The sequence below is a fragment of the Myxocyprinus asiaticus genome, chromosome 9 (genome assembly GCF_019703515.2).
Source record: "Myxocyprinus asiaticus isolate MX2 ecotype Aquarium Trade chromosome 9, UBuf_Myxa_2, whole genome shotgun sequence".
Taxonomy (NCBI): domain Eukaryota; kingdom Metazoa; phylum Chordata; class Actinopteri; order Cypriniformes; family Catostomidae; genus Myxocyprinus; species Myxocyprinus asiaticus.
The window spans coordinates 8,392,465-8,413,270 of NC_059352.1; the positions used below are offsets into that span (position 1 = coordinate 8,392,465).

The 20,806-nt window shown below is 37.6% G+C and overlaps 2 protein-coding genes across 5 annotated transcripts in view; one reads left to right on the top strand and one right to left on the bottom strand.

The window, feature by feature from the left end:
• The window catches only part of ngfb (nerve growth factor b (beta polypeptide)), a 115,319-nt gene that overhangs the window by 5,732 nt on the left and 88,781 nt on the right, over positions 1–20,806 (top strand). The window lies entirely within an intron of this gene.
• Positions 777–18,614, bottom strand: LOC127445946 (potassium voltage-gated channel subfamily A member 2). 4 transcript variants are annotated; one of them, XM_051706473.1, is made up of 6 exons: positions 17,944–18,614; positions 12,715–12,775; positions 12,155–12,452; positions 10,822–11,099; positions 7,945–10,616; positions 777–6,386 (listed from the first exon to the last, which is right to left on the bottom strand). In XM_051706473.1, exon 6 carries the CDS (start codon positions 6,246–6,248, stop codon positions 4,761–4,763), a length of 1,488 nt encoding a protein of 495 aa, XP_051562433.1. In that variant the 5' UTR covers positions 6,249–6,386; positions 7,945–10,616; positions 10,822–11,099; positions 12,155–12,452; positions 12,715–12,775; positions 17,944–18,614; the 3' UTR covers positions 777–4,760. The 4 variants fall into 4 exon arrangements, with proteins under 4 accessions (XP_051562433.1, XP_051562432.1, XP_051562434.1 ...); XM_051706472.1 differs by lacking the exon at positions 12,715–12,775; XM_051706474.1 differs by lacking the exons at positions 12,155–12,452; positions 12,715–12,775.

Here is a 20,806-nt window from a genome sequence, read left to right on the forward strand (position 1 = left end):
TGACAGTGCAGTGTCATCTTTATTCCTTTTCTAAAATTATCTGCCAAATAGTAGCTCAAAGCGTGCTATGAGCATATCCGTGACATTTAGCACTACAACATGGTCTGGAAATGTATCACTGGAATATTTTGACTCACACATGCACAATTTCTTAGCTGTTGAAATGAGGACAGATTGATTTAAATGGTTGGATCAACATATTGTTGATCCATATTGTTTGAATTCTTTTGTTTTTATATAATTAAGCAATCTCACACAAGTAAGAGTGCTGTTGTATTGAATATCAGAACTCCACTTGTCCAATCAGACTAGAGGACCGGAACTAACTGTTATAAAAAGAAACACTTACCCCTAATAGAAAATATTTTGCATTTTTACTGCCAAAAAAAAAGCAAAAAAAAAAAAAAAAGCAAACATTTTTTTTGTTTCTAAATAAATTTTTCCCCAAAAAACTTTTAAAAACATTATTACTTTTGTTTTTGAATAATTTTTCCAAAATAATAAAAAAACAACAACATTACTTTTATTTTTTTTAATCATTTCCCCAAAATAATACTTTTTTTTGTAATCATTTTCCAAAATAATAATAATAAAAAATAAATTTTTTAAATCATTTAAAAACAAAAAACATTATTACTTTTTTTAAAAGAAAATGTTTTTTTTTTTTTTTAAATATAATTTTTCCAAAATTTGGAACATTTTTCCAAAATAATAAAACATGTTTTAAATTTTTTTTTTTTTTTGTTTTTTTTTACAAAAGAATAAAAACAATACTATTATTTATGATTTTTTTTTTTTTTTTTTTTTTTTTTACAAATTACAAAAAAACATTTTTTTTACATTATTTTTCAAATGAGAACCTCCTAAACTGTCCCCAAAGGGAGGTTTTGTCAAATTTAGCTAACTTGTGGGACACATTTGTCTTAAAAGTATAGCTAAGTAAACTCATACACAGACTCAAACAGAGACAGAAAATATCAATTGAAAGGAACAGGCAACACATTTTTCTTTTTCATTTATCATCTTCATTTTTGTTGTTGCTGTAGGACAGTATTGACCAGTTGTGTTATATGGATTTATCAGTCCATTGATTGTCCATTGGAGGTACTCGTAAAGTGCATCTTTTAAATCCTGTAATGCTGAATACATTAACTGCTTTTCTCAGCTGTTGTCTTATATTGTAGAGTGAATATTATACACTGGATCACACTAATGGGACAGCAAAATGTTTAAGAGAATGTCTTTGGGTTGGAGCCTTGTCCTCTGCAGCAAGAACAGGTTGAAATAGACTTCAACTCAACTCTACCTATTGTGGTGTTGTATAAGTCTAGACTTCCTCAGCCTGGCTGTTGAGCACAAGCTACAGTATAGGGTCTGAAGAGCTACACAGATATACACACATGCCAAAAGACACACACACACAGACACACACACACACACACACACACACACACACACACACACACACACACACAGACACTGTATTGCATAATTAAACAATAGGAGAGGTCTCTTTCATTTTTTCTTTCTGTCTTTTTCAAAATATGGGATGGACAGTTATACAACGTGTCTTAATCACAGCAGCCTACGAATATACATACTTAAGGCCAAAGGCAATCAAACCATGGTGCCACAACTTAAATGTAATTAAAATCACATGACAGTACCAGTGTATTCTTAAGGTCAACATTAAATTAAAATTGACCTTATTTACATTCCTAATACATATTCATGTCTTAGAACTCTTGTCTTGGTCGCATTGTGCACATTATTCCAAAAAATATTAAACAAAAAAGATATATATTTAAAGAAATTCTGACACAACTTTTTGAATTATGTTAACCAATAGCCAAATAGATATCTTTGTCATTGTTTTAGCATTTGTGAACAGCGTAAGGTAAAAAAAGAGATTGCGGATGATGATTTGCATCTCTCTAAATCGTAACAATTGGACTGATTTATAAGATGCTTACAAATGAGCACTGTGACATTCATTGTTGTCATTTAGCCTTTCAAATGACATTTAGAAAATGAAAACAAAATAAAAATGTGATACAAGATGTTGGTGCACCTGCAAGCAAAGCGATGATTCCACAAATGTGCCTTCAGAAAGGATTAAAAATAGGTACTGTTAGCCCTGACATTCGATGCTGCCTGCAAACAAAAACACAATATATGACCACACATTAAATATAAATGTACAGTGACAAAGTTTATGCATGTAGATTATGATGATTCATCTGTCTCACCAACAGCATACTGTCCAGTATAATGCATAGAAAGCCTACTGTTTACCTGCATTAAAGTGAAAAAGGTAAGTTCAATACATTTCTGAGGCACTGGCTTTCTGTTTGGGTAGGTCTGGTTTATGACACCACTGTTAAAGGGATAAAATGAGAAATTATGAACTATCCCTTTAACTACCCATTGAAATTATGTCTGTGTTCTTGTCTGAATAAAAAAGACACATACAATTAGCAGCAGCTGTGAAAGCAGAATCTGCTATCAATTTAGCAGCTTCAGCAGATAAAGTTCACTAAAATAAACTATTACAGGGAAGAAGACGAAGGCATCTGCAACCCAGGTGATAAAGTGGAATATATATGGGTGAGAGGCCTTCTTTAGGGACACAGTCATGTCCCAAAAGAAATTCTCAAGAAATTGTGAGTAAAGAACAAAGAACATGAAAATGATAACATTTTGTTGCCATGATAATGAATGCAAGTTGAAGGAGAGGATATTTTAAGGAGCCAACAACTAGAGCAAAAAACTTCTGTTGAAGTCAGTGAAAAAGAATCCATTATCAACTTCCTTAGTTTCATAAGCTCACGACTTTCTATTGATTCATTATAATCGCAAGAGACAAATGTAAGCTTAGATCGGTGGATGTGAGTGTTGAAGTCAAGGTCACTCTAAGCTAAAACGATCGGTACCATTGCGATTGCAGCTGGAACAAGCTTACTATAGCCATATAATGCTATACTTTACTTCCAAATCGAACACTAAATGTATACTGTATCTTTCTGTCCCTATGCCTTCCAACAACAACACTTAAAAACAGAGAGCAGCACATTTTGGATCACAATAATATGATGCAGATAAAAATGTATATGTAAATATATACAGATCTAGGCATATTGTCATAATATCTATTAGCTATTCTGGATTTCACCATCTTTTGAGCAGAAAATCCATGCCACGATTGGTTTCGTGGTCATGCAATACTATAACATTTGTGCCTTTCTCGATCAAAGGCAGTAAAAAGGAGATGTAATATCCAACAAGCTCCACCAACATTGTTCTAACATCTGAAAAGGATTTCAAGAGGATAAACAAAGCCGAAAAGCAAAGCCAGTGATTTAAAATAATCTGACACCATTGCTACAACTCTAGTGTATAGGTAAGCTAACAATTTGCTTGGGGACATTACAGTGTGAACTACAATATGGCTCATTTGGCGGTATTTGAATATTAATTTGAATATCAACTATATTTCGGTCTATCTCTGCATCTTATGGCAGAAACAATGGAATATACACCGGAAAGCATGCTTTTACAATAAATACATTATGCAATTAGTTTTCTGTGGGTGTTATTTTGTACATATTTCTTTTAACATGTCCTGTACAGTTCACTCTAATGTACGATATAGCGCCCCTTGTGGCAACGTTAAGAGAGCGACACATACTTGTGCTGAGTTCTGAATTGTGGTATGATGTAATTGGAACACAACAATGAATAAAATCACACTCGTATAGTTAGAAGCATCTGCGTTCACGTATTTGCATAGAGTATGTTTCTGGCTTAATACGTTTTGGCTGAAAAATTAGTTTACAGTTTCCTAACTTCATAGTGTTCCATAGTATGTGGTATTGGAAAGCGTTTTAGAAAGTTTCAGTTTTTGGTGGAGGAAAATATAGTTACAGTATGGACGAGAGGCATAAATGCAGCAAAATTATTGTTTTCAATCGAAAAAATATTAGTGTGGACGTGGCCTAAGCCAAAATAAAATGGTTAGGACACAACAGATTATAAATAATAACATAAAATATGACATGTAGAGACATTCAGTTTGTCTACAAAAGCTTTGCAGTAAGACTTTTGTGAAGGAATAGGTGCAAGTGTTTCCCAGATAAACATATTTTGAATACAGGACAACACAGAAGCAGGCAGTTTTCAATGACATTTTCAGTATGATGATAATTACAAACATTCAAAAATAATGCAAAACTTAGCGTTCATCTTGAATATTGTTTTTTCAACAAGGAGCAGCAGAATGGACGAAGTTTCTGTGATTAATCTTGGTTGTACTGTATGTTCCTTGAATCATATATTTAATGTGACTAAATGTTTTAACAGCAGATGAAGCACACAAATTACATTTCTTTGGCAAAGCTTGGCTTGTAGAGTAAGAAGCTTGATGGAGATCTATAGATACCTATGTGCTGTCATTTATTTCTGTAATTTTAAGAAAGTTTAATCCTCCTCTTACTTCATATGAATACTTGGCTCTTTCTCTGGATTAGGAGTTTGATGAGACAGAGACAATTACATGCAAACATTGATAAATACTTGAATTGTGGACAGACCTAAGAGAGTCTATATTTTGAATGGGAGAGAGATCAGAAATCTAATGTCAACAACTGAGGCGCTCTGACCTCACAATCCTTTTTTAGGCATGGCTTAATGGCTTCAGAATGTAGACAATCTGAAGCAGTCTTTTAATAATTCAGTTTGGACACTCTGCTTCTCCCAAATGACTACACATCTGTCAGCATTTTTTTTATATTAACATAATTTGTATTGGCTAGAGTGCAGTTTGCTGTCTTGTGATTCTCCTCGTCTCTTCGAAAGTCATCATTGCTGTTGTTTACACCTTCTTGGATCTCCATGTAATCAGACTTGCTGATGGTGGATCCACTTCGACTACCCTTCAGCTCTTCTTGAGAATCGGTTTTAGAGACGTTGACCTGCAGATACTGTGCCTGCTCTTCACCTTCTGTCTCACGGTGGTAGAAGTAGTTGAAGTTTGAGACAATAACAGGCACGGGCAAGGCGATGGTCAGCACGCCAGCTATGGCACAGAGGGACCCCACGATCTTACCTCCGATGGTTGTAGGCACCATATCTCCATAGCCAACAGTTGTCATTGTAACTACAGCCCACCAGAAGGCATCAGGGATGCTGTAGAACTGTGACTCAGGTTCGTCCGCCTCGGCAAAGTAGACAGCGCTGGAAAAGAGGATAACTCCGATAAATAGGAAGAAGATGAGCAAGCCTAATTCTCTCATGCTGGCCTTGAGGGTCTGGCCCAGAATCTGAAGTCCCTTGGAGTGACGGGAGAGTTTGAAGATCCTAAAGACTCGTACAAGTCTGATGACCCTCAGAATTGCAAGAGACATGGCTTGTTGCCCTTGCTGCCCATCCTCTGCCTTCTCCGCCAATTCTGTTCCTAACGTGATGAAGTAGGGGATGATGGCCACCACATCAATCATGTTCATTATGTTCACAAAAAAGCTGGCTTTACTCGGGCACGCAAAGAAGCGAACCAAGAACTCAAAGGAGAACCAGATGATGCAAAGTGTCTCTAGAATGAAGAATGGATCTGTAAAGTACGTGGATGTGTAAGTGGTTGTGGTGTTGGTGACAACATTGGAGTCTTTTTGCACCTCCTCCTTGTCGCTGTGAAAGATAGGCAAGGTTTCTAGGCAGAAGCTGACAATGGAGATGAGGATCACCATAACGGATATAATTGCTATAATCCTGGCAGGCCCAGAACTTTCGGGGTACTCGAACAACAACCAAACCTGCTTCTGAAACTCGTTGTCAGGCAATGGCCGCTCCTCTTCCTTGATAAATCCCTCATCCTCCCTGAATATCTCAATGGCTTCTTCTCCAAGCTGATAGAACCGGATCTCCTCTGAGAAGACATCTAAAGTGACATTGACGGGTCGCCGCAACCTGCCTCCGGATTGGTAGTAGTAGAGGATGGCATCAAAGCTTGGTCGGTTTCTGTCAAAAAAATACTCGTTCCGTAGTGGGTCAAAGTATCTCATCCGCTTCTTGGGGTCCCCTAGTAATGTATCTGGGAATTGCGAGAGGGTCTTGAGCTGCGTCTCGAATCGTAGACCCGAGATATTGATGACCACTCTCTCGCAGCACTCCTGTTCCGCCCCGGGGTCGTAGTCCTGAGGAAGGCCAGGGTGTGCTGCCGACTCGTCCGAGGGGTCGCCAGTGACCACAGTCATTATGCAGGAGAATGAAGCCTGCACTTTTCACCGAAGTAGGGCACCTCAGGGTGGAAAAAGGGAGGGAGAGAATCCACACAGAAGGGGGCTGGATGCTGTAGAGTACGAAGGGCCACAGCGTGTTACTGGGTGGGTTGACTGAAAGAGAGTAAGTAGAAAGATTTTTGAGGACAATAAATAACACACTGTTCTTTGCAAATAACCTGCATATTCTATAGTGTCTAAAGGCTCTTTACAACAAAAAGTGCAGAAAAAACTGATCCAAGAGAGAATGAGAGATAAAATGTTTACTATTATGTTTCTCTGACTCAAAAAGTTGATCTTCATCTAATTCATTAAATTTTTTTAAAATGTGCATCATAATACAAAGACTTCCCAAAATAATATTCTTGAGAGAAACCTCTTTTTACAACATAGCAAAGCTTAGAATAAAAAATAAAGACACTGGCATAGATTCAGGCCAGGGTCAACTTTATTATGAAGACACATTTTTACTGAAAGGTCTAAATGTGTTCTTAGGGCAAAAGTATTTTTCATGAAAGACAGGGTGGGGCATGTTGTCACATTTTTATAGGGGCAGGTTGTCATGTGTTTTAAATGTCATAAATGTACAGTATACAGTTTATCAACTACAATATTTGGTGGCCAAAACAGTGTTTTGATATTTTTGTATGTTACCTTTTCCATTTTTGTTGTTTCATGAATCGTTTTGTGCATTAAGCTGAAAAGCATTTAGGCTATTTAATGCAGGCACAGATTTAAAGAGAGGTGTAGACTTTGTTTTTTTAAGTGGTGATCAAGGGGTGATGGGGACCTGACCCTTCAATGTTCACATGAAACCTGCACCAATGGTTTAATGGTAGGATCTATTGTGACACATGCCCCGCTACTGGGGCAAGTTGTCACAAAAGGTCAACGTGTGTTCAATGAACTGTATCTTTTCTCCCTGGACAATAATGGTGAAAATAAAATAAATAAATAAATAAATGTTTAACCAAGACTTTAAGGTATGTGGCTATGCAAAAACTGACTTTCAATGTGATGTTCAAATAAACATATTCTGAGAAATATTTGCTAGAGTAAAAAGTGTGGCTACTAGCTCTGGCCTCTGCTATTCTTCTGTGAGAAAATACCACATAATGTCAAGCCCTTTGCCAAGCTCCTGTCAGTTCTGTCTGGTGTGTGCTGCAATAGACAATATCCATTTACATAAAATTGCATCTCTGTCAGTGCAGTCATGTGAAAGAGGCCCATTTATATGAGACACATCCAATATTTATAATATAACCATGCTGCATCTATTCAGTGCTGCAGCATGCATTCCCTATCAATTTCTGCACCTTTTCCATGAAAAACCCTAACATGTAAAGGACCACATGTACATCGCTGCACAAATTTCAGTGAAATGTTGCTTTTTCCAAACAGTGCCAGCATGCTCTAAAATATTCAGCAGAAGAAGCCTTTGAAATATTAAACAACTGTAAAATACATTTCAAGACTTGTAGTTTCAGGTTTTTCTCTTTATATCTCTCCAACATATTATAAATGTTATATATGTTTCATAACTGCATATAAGATAGAGAAACATAAAAACACAGACACATAACCAAATAAATTAATTAAGCATCCACATAGCTTATTCAATAGACTATTTAAAAGTCAATTTAATATTAGAGCATATAACTGAGAACAATACCTGCTTGGATAAACTTCTAAATAACCCCAGGGTTCCTCTAGGAGCCAGAAGTCACGTCAACCTTCTCGAAGTGATGATAGAGCACTCCAGTGTCCGTGTGGCCGTGATGGAAACGGCGAATAGACCTATCACTCCTTAAATCCCGGCTGCCACTGTCTGCCGTAGCTCTCGGCGCACCGGCGTATTGTGCGTAACGGGCAGGCGGGGAGGAGTGGCGCAGAGGAGAGGTACAGTATGCGGGTGTGTCCTTGACTACCTCAAAGCTTCTTTACGGCAGGTTGTTTGAGAAGGACAAGGAGAGCAATAAAACAACCGGATGCGGATGAAGAAGGATATTTCTGGTGCACATTTAAGGAGGAATTAAGCAGTGTACACAGGCCGCCAGTGTCTCTGTCAGACAGGTTGCAACAAATGACAGTACAGATGATGAATGTGAAACATCTGGAGTAGCTTGTCCAATAAGAATTAGTCTATTAAACGGACAGTCAAGTTGTTACATTAATGATACCGCGCAACTTTAGAGCTTCATATTTAGATGGCATTCTTAATATGTGCACCTGGAGACACCTCCGTTTTCTCTCATTAAAATGTGTGCAGAATGACACTAACGTGACAGACTATTGCAAGGCAGTCTAAATGCCCTTCAATTTTCATTTAGACATGGGAACAGATGCAAAACACCATAAATAATAAGTCATGATAAGCTACAGTACCTTGGACAGCACCCGTCTCCGATCGGTTCCTACCTGTCTGTCTACCTCCATTAGCTGTTGCATTATATGAACACAATGTACCATTAGTCACTTAAATGGAATCTGCAATCAATCATCGCTGTGCATACCAAAAGACTCGTAGATTACAGAACACGCGTTCCGTCCGCGCTACCACTCCTCACTTTATACGCAGAGTGGGCAATTTAAAGGGGACGCGTCATGAGTGGTGTCTTCATGACCTACTTTGGAAATTTGAGTCACAGCAGTGCTTTATAGGTCAACTAGAGTTGATCACACATTTCATTAGTTTCTAATGCTGTAACACCTGATTAATTTTATTAGAAAACATTAAAAGAATAGTTCACCCAAATATAAAAAAAACCCCTGTCATCACTGGTTTAACTTTATGTTGCTTCAAATCCACATGACTTTCTTTTTTCTGTCGAACACAAAAGGAGACAGAATGTTAGGGACTGACAGCCTCAGTCACCATTCACTTTCATTGTATGGAAAAAGGGCAGCTGTTTGAATGACATAGTTAATAAATGATGACAGAATTTTTCATTTTTGGGTGAACTATTCCTTTGAGACATAATCCATTTAAAAATGTTTCATACCATATTTGATATACCTAGATGTTTGGTATTCTTTGATTTCCTTCTTAGATCAAAAATTCTATGCTCATCATATCCCCTGTGCTTTCAATGAATGGTTTTGAATACAAATTGGTACTTGAGGGGTTTGCAACAGGCTCACTCTGTGTGTTTTATAGCCAAAGCTTGCATGCCAATCATGCATACATGTGCATGACTCTAAAATCTGACAGCCAAGCCATTTTTCAAGAGATAAGAAAATGCAAATGAGTGTCCGTGTACTTCACCTTGCATTAGTGCACACTCTCTAATTAAAACTGAAAGGTCAGTGTAATTCTATGGTTGCATGAGATGTGCGTTTACGACTGGCCAAAAAAAGAAAACGCAAGCATGAGCCAAGCCCTATTGATCCTGAGTCAGTCTGGAAGCACACTCATGGGTCACACAAGTATACAAGTTCAGTCACAAGGTAGAATACGTATGTATGGGAGCTAAGTCCATTTAATAGTATTGGTAAGGAAAACCTTTTAAGGTCATTAAGATTGCCCTGTGCCCGAAATCCTGTCTGCAGTGGTGCATTGAAGTAAGGGATGGGAGGGGACCGGGGTGGAGACAGATTCACAATGTGGTTATGCTCTGACCTTCCATGGAGTGATGGAGAGAAAAACAGATTTGATGGGGAAGACTTTCATCCTTTTACAGTAGCCAAGAAAAGCTTTTTAATGAAAAAATAAAATAAAATAACTAAATAATAATAATAATAAAAAAAGAGATATTTTAAAGGGAGAGTTCACCAAAAATGAAAATTCTGCCTTATTAACTCGCCCTCATGTGGTTCCAAACCTGTATTACTTTCTTTCTTCTGTGGAATACAAGAGAAGAAATTTGGAAGAATGTTGACACTTCAGTTTTTTCCATAAAATGAAAGTGAATGGTGACTGAGGCTAACACTCTGCCAAACGTCTCTTTTTGTGTACTATGTAAGTAAATGATGACAGAATTTTAATTTGGTGGAACAGTCCCTTTAACAAAGAAATGTACAGTATATCCAAATCTGTTGTCACTGATTTGCATGACTAATTTGGCTATATCAAAACAGGGATCAGTAAAATATGGCTTGGTTGATTGTTGTGCACCACATTTCTTTGTTCTATAGATTTAGTTCTATAGCTAGACTTGTTTTCCGCATCCAAATAAAAAAATCAGTCTGGCTTAACTCGACTTGTACATCAGCATTATAATGACTTGATTGTAGATTTGTTTAACACTGTTTGACTTTGAGCAAGGAAGTAGCAGACAGTGGCATGAAGCCAAGACCATAGAGCTGTTCAAGGTCAGTCACTCACTGCAGCAGATACATTTCCACCTGCAACACACACACACACACACACACACACACTACTGTAATCATCTAAATGGGTATACACCATAGACTTCTATTGTTTTTATATAAAGCTAATTATAATTACTTTAGAGTACCTCAAAAGAATTTATGAAGAAACAAATTCAATGTAAATAATGAACTTTTTAGACTGATCCAATATAATATGTCTGATCAAGTGTGACGTCACCTCAAAATCACATTCATATGATCATCAGACACCCAGGACACTCATTTCTGATGCAACCTGTATTATGAAAGCCAAGGTATACAGATACAGTCTCCACTGTTACATTCTGCAGTCATTGGATGGTGCTCTTCTTGTTACTATGGCAACAGACACCTCGAACCTCTACAGGCAGTGAGGAGGGGATGAGTGCTGTTATGACATCACACAGGCTGAGGAATCACTGGCAGTGAGCCGCAGATGTGATGTCATGCCTGCAGGCTTTTCTAAGTGATCCACAACTTAGGTAGAGAGAAAGAGAAATGACTCAGCATCTTAATGGACATTCTCATCCTTGTAAATTATATATTTATGCAAAATTATCTATTATTAAAAACAATGATAAAGTTATGTAGGGGAGACCAGGGCTAGTTGTCACACATCTCATTAACTATAATTGTTAAATGTCCAAATGCGTAAATGCTTGTTTTCTCCAGCAATGGTTTTGTATGTTGGATTCATATGACTACATGGTCTTAAATGTAAATAATATTTGAGAATTCTATCCTTGAAACTGAAATGACAATATAATATAATATTTAATATTTAATATAATATAATATAATATACAAATTTAAAGGGATAGTTCACCCAAAAATAAAAATACTCTCATCACTGATTCACCCTCATGCCATCCCAGATATGTATGACTTTCTTTCTTCTACAGAACACGAACAAAGATTTTTAGAAGAATATCTCAGGTCTGTAAGTCTATACAATGCAAGTTAAGGGTGGACAGAACTTTGAAGGTCCAAAAAACACCTAGAGGCAGTATAAAAGTAATCCATAAATCCGTAATCCAAGTAATCTCCAGTGGTTAAATCCATATCTTCAGAAGCGACACGGTAGGTGTGGGTGAGAAACAAATCAATAATTAAGTCCTTTTTTATTATAATTCTCCTCCCTACCCAGTAGGTGGCGATATTTGCAAGGAATGTGAATCACCAAAAACAAAAGAAGAAGAATGTGAATGTGAGAGTGAAAGTGGAGATTTATAGTTAAAAAAATGACATAAATATTATCACACCTATCATATCACTTCTAAATATATGGATTTAACCACTGAGTCTTATGGATTATTTTATGCTAAATTTATATGCATTTTGGACCTTCAAAGTTCTGGCCACCATTCACTTGCATTGTATGGACATAAAAATCTCTGTTTGTGTTCAGCAGAAGAAAGAAAGTCATACACATCTGGGAGGGCATAATGGTGAGTAAATGATGTGAGAATTTTCATTTTTGGTTGAACTATCCCTTTAATACGCTAAACGTCACATCTATGCTAAAAACATACGTGGATGCGAGTGAAAACATGGGTGACCGGAAAACAAAAACAGGCCTCCGTTATGAATTGAACACTTCCGTGTTTGGGAAAAGGGTGGATCATTTGCTATCTGATTGGTCAGCAATGACTTTCTGTTCCTGTGGTACCACAAACACTGCAACCTTTTTATTTCAGTAAAGTTTTCCTTTTCTTTTAACTCAATGTCCCATAAATCATGAGGCATTGCACTGTGTTCTCTCAGAGAGTCATCAAGGGTAGTCCCTCTAATATGCTGCCGGAGTCTCCCTTTAATTTCCCACTCCATTTCCTGTTGAGCAGACAACCATAAATACAACAGTTTGTTACACTATGGAAAATGAAATTCCATGATAACAAAAGAAATGTCTCTTTGATGTAGCACCATAATAAAGGAGCTGTCTGTAGATGAAGTTAATGTTAACATGAGACCACAAATCCAACCACCAGACTGAGATTAGTAGGATTTATCTCATGAAACCTGATAAGAACATGTCTGTATTTCACTCCAATGTCAGAAGAAAAAAAAAAATATGATAAATTGTATTTTCAACCTGGCAGGCCCGGTTCCAGATCAAAATCACTGAGGGTGCTTCTGAAAATAGTGGGGGTTCTCTGTATAAAGTGGAGATGTATCATAATTACACATTTTTTAATAGATTAAATCATGTTTAAATGCTACTTAAACAACATAATTTTTTTTATTAATTAATTAATTTTTTTTATCATTTATTGCTTCGAAAATGACAGCAAATTAGGACATACTGATTACTGAGCGACTGCAGATTAGGACATACTGATTTCCAAAATCATACACGTTTGTACGTTTTGATGCAGCATTTTGTGTGTTCACAAAATGCAGGGAATTTGTGTGTTTTCTGGGATTCAAGGAAATCTGCTTGACAATTTACAGTATTAGTCTTACATATTCAATTGAGCAGGGGTGTGCAATTATTTTGGTACAGGGGCCACATCAGCCGTTAAGTAGAACATGGAAGAGAGAAGATAAAAAGTCCTGCATAGTTGTTTCTTTTAAGCCCAGAAGTAATAGTGCACTCATGCCCTCAATGAATGATGCACAATTTTGTGTAATACTGATGGGACCATTCTGCTATTGCTTGAAGTTTTGCAGCTACTTTTCTATCATAGTAAAACTGAATAAAGGCTGAGTATAATTATTAATTGTTTATTTTAACATACTTCGCTGCAGTGGTAATTTAGTATTCAATTTAACACTCTGGAGTCTGGTTTAATTGTAAAATAAAATATTCGGAAATTATAGATTCTAAAAGCTGATTTTAATGTTTGCCGTAAAGTGGACAAAGTTGTTTTATTCTCAAAACATTATCAACCTGTTTACAGGCTCATGGGTCATGATGTGGGTCTGGTCAATGGTTTGTTTGGCACCCCATTCAGCACACCACTGAATAAAACAGGCTGCATGACACTGATAAATGATTACTGCCAGACTAACATTCGCATACAGGTGTGAGGGACTTCAGCATTTTACAAATAACACAAAGAACAAACAATTTGCTCTCTCATTTGGTTTTGCTCACATGTCCCCTCCGTGCATGTGCGAATGATGCGAAGATCTATTGGGATTTTTACTCAAGTTCATCACTGAAAATGTTTGCTCGCAGACTTGGCACTAAACAGCACATGCAGCCTCATGAATGGACACAGAATGGCTGCATCACACTTTTTTTTAGCATAATATTGCACTATTGAGCGCTAAGTTTGTTTGTTTTGTTTTTTCAAAGAGGAGAGAGAAAGCGCACACACTCGCATGCATGGTTACCAGATTGCATAAATTTAGTATGACATAAGGTGAAATATTCCCAATTTGTGCAAGTATAAATCTCTGATTGGGATGTTGCATCTATTATCTGTCAACCCCGAGCATATTAAAAGCTTGTGGATGCGCGATAGGCCACAAAGCCAGAAAAATGAAAGATCTAATAAAAAACATTCATGATAAATCGACCCGCCTGCAGTTGTTTGCCCTGGTCTACAATTGAAGGTGCTCTAAGGTTAGAGCACCCTCAAGCACCCCAGCAGAACCGGGCCTGCAACCCGGTCTTCTAAAAAGTTGTAATTAAGTCGTATCAAGTTGGCTTATACAAGCACATACAGTACAACCAACCCGATGCGAGTGTGTTGGTACAACTTTTTCTCTTATCCACCTTTTTCCTGACTTCTCCATGGGCGGTGCCATTACGGCGAGCTACATCCTCTCGGATGCTCCACACTTCCGCTTAGTTGTTGTTATTGTATGCTAGAGCTAGACAAACATTTCTGATGATGCCAGTCGTCTGAGGCTCCTGAGGAATATGTGCTGTTAGAGGATGTTATAACAACTACAGGTGGCTTTAAAAAAATTACTGGAAAATGAATGTTTCAACAAGAAACCCACCCAAAAGCTGTCAATGCCTGAAACTTTGAGTCACACCATATGCAAAAAGCAGAGGTTGCATTAACATAATTCTCCGTCATTTGCCTATTTTTTTTTTTAAAACATTGATGGATAATTCCAAATGATACGTCCCTCAAATTTGCTGATTTTTAAATGAAATCTAGGGAGACCATGCGTCCTCTTTTCACGTACATGTCCTCTTTTTTGGAACTTAAAAAGCGTCCGGTGGGATTCAGATTCCCAGATTGATCCATTTTCACTTTGAAATGCTTTCTATCATCATCATCATCCATTGTGTATGTAACAAGAAACCCGGTGAAATCTAGCGCATCATAAATATGAATTCTCTCTCTGCACGCTGAATGTCTGTGTCTCTCTCTTTTACACCCACACACACACAGGGCGTGTGCAGAAAGCGTGAGAGCCCAGTGTAGTAACTTTACCATGTAAATGTGTGTGATTGTGTACTTATTTATTCAGCGATTGCCGTCGAAAGAGTCCATACACAGATTTTAGTGAGAAAAGGGTTTATGTTAAGTAAACGGAGTGTTCCATAGATTTTGACTGTCGTTAGTGATTATTTCAATGATTTGTATTGTGAATAAGTTGTGAAGTCTGTCGCATCCGCGTTGGGAGTACACGCTAAGCATAATGGGTAATTTCGCCGCCAGTGAAAATATGACTGATCATGCAAAAAAAACTGTCTTTTATTTAAGGATAGTGATCATATGAAGCCATTTATTATCACATAGTTGTTTGGCTCCTTTTTAAATCATAATGATAACAGAAATCACCCAAATGGCCCTGATCAAAAGTTTACATACCCTTAAATGTTTGGCTTTGTTACAGACACACAAGGTGACACACACAGGTTTAAATGGCAATTAAAGGTTAATTTCCCACACCTGTGGCTTTTTAAATTGCAATTAGTGTCTGTGTATAAATAGTCAATGTGTTTGTTAGCTCTCACGTGGATGCACTGAGCAAGCTAGATACTGAGCCATGGGGAGCAGAAATGAACTGTCAAAAGACCTGTGTAACAAAGTAATGGAACTTTATAAAGATGGAAAAGGATATAAAAAGATATCCAAAGCCTTGAAATTGCCAGTCAGTACTTTTCAATCACTTATTAAGAAGTGGAAAATTCGGGGATCTCTTGATACCAAGCCAAGGTCAGGTTGACCAAGAAAGATTTCAGCCACAACTGCCAGAAGAATTATTCGGGATACAAAGAAAAACCCACAGGTAAGCTCAGGAGAAATACAGGCTGCCCTGGAAAAAGATGGTGTGGTTGTTTCAACGAGCACAATACGACGATACTTGAACAAAAATAAGCTGCATGGTCGGGTTGCCAGAAAGAAGCCTTTACTGCGCCAATGCCACAAAAAAGCCCGGTTACAATATGCCCGACAACACCTTGACACACCTCACAGCTTCTGGCACACTGTAGAGTGACGAGACCAAAATAGAGCTTTATGGTCACAACCATAAGCGCTATGTTTGGAGAGGGGTCAACAAGGCCTATAGTGAAAAGAATACCATCCCTACTGTGAAGCATGGTGGTGGCACACTGATGTTTTGGGGGTGTGTGAGCTCTAAAGGCATGAGGAATCTTGTGAAAATTGATGGCAAGATGAATGCAGCATGTTATCAGAAAGTACTGGCAGACAATTTGAATTCTTCTGCATGAAAGCTGCACATGGGACACTCTTGGACTTTCCAGCATGACAATGACCCTAAGCACAAGGCCAAGTTGACCCTCCAGTGGTTACAGCAGAAAAAGGTGAAGGTTCTGGAGTGGCCATCACAGTCTCCTGACCATAATATCATTGAGCCACTCTGGGGAGATCTCAAACGTGCGGTTCATGCAAGACGACCAAAGACTTTGCATGACCTGGAGGCATTTTGCCAAGACGAATGGGCAGCTATACCACCTGCAAGAATTTGGGGCCTCACAGACAACTATTACAAAAAACTGCACGCTGTCATTGATGCTAAAGGGGGCAATACACTGTATTAAGAACTAAGGGTATGCAGACTTTTGAACAGGGGTCATTTCATTTTTTTCTTTGTTGCCATGTTTTGTTTTATGATTGTGCCATTCTGATATAACCTACAGTTGAATATGAATCTCATAAGAAATAAAAGAAATGTGTTTTGCCTGCTCACTCATGTTTTCTTTAATAATGGTACATTACCAATTCTCCATGGGTATGCAAACTTTTGAGCACAGCTGTATATATATATATATATATATATTAGGCATGTAACGATACAAACATTTCACGATACAGTACAATGCACTGTAAATAAAACTACATGTATTTTTTTATATATATTAAAACATTTTACTGTATATTTTAAGGTAACTACCCGTTAACCAATTAACGTTTTTTTTTTACTGTAGCATTTTTACAGTCTTTTACCATTAAAATTATGAAATTTTTTTACAGTGTGCATAGCCTCACGATACGATACAATACAATACGATACGATACGATACGATACGACACAAGCACCCACAAATGTTCACTCAAACTTCTTCAAGGATTCGACATAAATGTCTTTTAAATCATAAATGCCACAAAAAGTGTCTGACGCTGGAAACAAAAAGCAGAGCTATAAGTAACTTAAACAACAGCACTGCATTTATTTTATTTTTGATTGCTGAGAAAAACCAATATGAACTCACAATGTTCATGTTTTTCGGTATATGTACATAATCCAATATTATTTAGCGGCAAAACCGCGTAATTTGTTTGCCCTCTTCCCCAGTTCATTTTTGCATGTGAACTTTACCGGCGTTATTACCGGCTTATAATGTTAGTGTTGTTCTCAAAGCTGTTGTAATCGTGGGTTTCTTACGTTGTCTGTTTTTTTATTTTATTTTTTTTTTTATTTATATATATATTTTTTTTTAATAAACTGTTTTTGTTTTTTTTTGTTTTTTGTTTTTTTTTTTGACAGTTATGACTCATAGCTTATGAATACCTTGCTGTGCATGTCACGCTCAGTGTTAAAACATTAGAATTGTGTTGTTTAAAAATGAATATGACCTTGTTTTCTTTGCATTATTCGAGGTCTGAAATCACTGTATCTTTTTAGCAATTTTTACCAGTTGTCATTTTCTGCAAATAAATGCCAATATTTTTATTTGGAAGTAATGCTGTCAATACTTTATAGAATAAAACAAAAATTTTCATTTTACTCAAAAACATACCTATTAATAGTAAATCCAGAGAAACTGATAATTTAGCAGTGGTCTCTTAATTTTTTCCAGAGCTGTATATATACTTTATATACACGGAAGAGCCAAAACATTATGACCACTGCCATTAGGAAATAACATTACAATGAAGGTGTGTACCTGGGCTGCAGCGATGTTTAGGAGCGTGTCAAATTGACATCCACATGAATGGCCGGACCCAGTGTTTCCCAGCAGAACATTGCCCACAGCATCACTCCCTGCACCGTCTTGTCGTCTTCCCACATGCATCCCGGTGCCATCACTTCCCCAGGTAAACGCCGCACACATAAATGGCCGTCCACGTGATGTAAAAGGAAAAGGGACTCATCGGACCAGGCGACCTTCCACTGCTCAAAGGTCCAGTTCAGACGCTCGCGTGTCCATTGTCGGCGATTTCAGTGGTGGACAGGGGTCATCATGGGCACTCTGACCGGTCTACGGCTACGCAGCCCCATACGCAGCAGGATGCAATGCACTGTGTTTTGTGACACATTCCTCCCGTAACCATAATACACATTTTCTGTGACTTGTGCCACATTAGACCTTCTGTCGGCACGGACCAGACGGGATAGCCTTTGCTCCCCTCACTCACCAATGTGCCTTGGGCTCCCAATACCCTGTCGCGGTTTGACCCTCCTCAGACCACTGTCGGTATACTCACCACTGCTGACCGGGAGCCTTGCCGTTTCAGAAATGCTCTGACCCAGTCATCTGGCCATAACAATTTGGCCCTGGTCAGAGTCACTCAGGTCTTTACTAATGCCCATTTCCCATTTCTCCTGCATTCTACACATTGACTATGTGAACTGATTGTCTGGTTACCATCTAATCTACCCAGACCTTGACGTGACCTTGTTAGGAAATGATCAACGTTATTTGCTACACCTGTGAGTGGTCATAATGTATTGATTGGTTTTATATATATATATTATGGAATTACATTATCTAATCTAATAAGAATAACCTTAGAGAACAATAAAAATTGTACTCAAAAGTAAAATGTCTGGACTTATTACAGTAATGAGAATTTGGATGGAAATGTACTTGATCCTAAAACTCGGCTTCATTTCCTTTATTTAAAATATAATTTCTTATTTTTTCCTTTTGATTTAGGGGAGACATACGTATGACCAGGACTTGTTTGTGTGACATTCACCTAGTAGTGTTAGAGCAAGATTATAGCCGTCACTATAATATGCTGCTGAATTTATGAACCATAAAATAATGATAATGAAGTCGCATGAAATGAGATTAAAAACAAATACTGTTTTGACCGATTATGGTAAACACAACTTTTTTTATATGGCCAAAGGGAGTATTAATATCCCAGAGTCTTTATTCTTAAAGTGGTTATCGTACAGGCCAATCTCCAGCAGTTTAATAGCCTGTCAGGAAGAGTTACTGCAGTGTTAGAATGACACTATTCTGGGATGTGCATGGAAGAGCTGGAAAGAGAGAGAGAGAGAGACAGAGGGAGACCCCAGCTTTAGGAGGACAGGCATGCATGTGTGCACAAACACACATATAACATTTCTGGACGGGCCCCCCGATGCACAGGGACTCAGCTGTTTCATTCAAGCAGCGGAGGATTCCCTTCTTACACACACACACTTGGAACTACTGGGAATATTGTTCTATATTGTCCTATTTTTTGTGTGTCTATTTAAACTCTTACCTTGTTTTATATTCTGTGTCTCACTGTAATGTACTGTGTGCACTTGTTTCTCCTATCACCAAAAAAAAAATTCCTTGTGTACGTGAGAACACTTGGCAATAAAGCTCATTCTGATTCTGAATACATCTGCTGAGCTCTCTGTACATTCATTAAGATGTTAAAGGAAACATGCAGTATATCTGTACATAGAAAGGTAACACAAATGGACTATAATATTAACTGCTCTTACCACATGAATATAGGAGATTAGTTGAAGACATCAGCTTTAAATATTGAGCAATAATATTATTGCACCAGTAGATCATAGAAAAGCACAGCATTTTAGTTAGATTTACAACATTGTGCACCTTGAAGTGATGTGACATGGTAAAGTGACGTAAAGCCAAATATGTTCTCTGTGTCATATGAAATATATAGAGATCATGAGGCTCTGTGGATTGTTTTGGCAAAGTCCCAACCATATGGCACCCCTGTAGATCTGAAACTGGCAGACTCAGTCAGTGACTACTCATGGCCAATTGATTGAATCGGTTTTCTGGATGGGTTCGAGTCAGCTTTTCATGTTTACCTTCAGGTTTTTGTTGCGTTCTGGTTTGTAATGAATGAAAAACAAATTATTCTAAATATTCAATTTTAACATAAATTGTTTTTATCATCTCCTCCACTGAACCTGTGTGAAATTAAATCTGTGCATCTGGGTTTCGGGAGAGGAAATACAAAGAGAGTGGTCTATTTCAAGTTTGGGTCGGGTTTAGTTTCGAAATGTACCAGCTGGGTCAAGTTGTGTCATTTTGTTCTTCACGGGCAGAGTTTGGGCTTCAATGCAGACCTCTACATTGGACCTAACTATGGAGAGAAAGGGCAGAGTAAAAAAAAAAAAGAAGAAGAAAAAAGACACTAGCTTTTAGGCATGTAACAATACACAAATTTCACAATATGATACGATGCATAGCCTCACAATACAATACAATAAGATTCGAGCACCCACAAATGTTCGCTCAAAAAGATTCAAGGATTCGACATAAATGCACTCAGCGCCGCCTCTCCGGGGAGGAGACTGTTCCACAGCTCTCAATATTGCACTGCTTGGTTTTAACTACACTATAATGTGTTTGTTTACGTATCGTACGATACAAATTGTATTGTATAATGAGTGTCGTATCATACGATACAATACGGTATGATATTTTTTTAACACCCCTAGTAGCTTCCCTTGACATCACAACCTACTCAAAAATAAAAATTCTCTCATCAGAAACAGATCAATATTTAAATCATTTTTTTAACCATAAATCTCCACTTTCACTT

Excerpts from the sequence above, each read along its gene's own strand:
- LOC127445946 (XM_051706475.1), bottom strand. The coding sequence starts at position 6,248 with ATGACTGTGGTCACTGGCGACCCCTCGGACGAGTCGGCAGCACACCCT.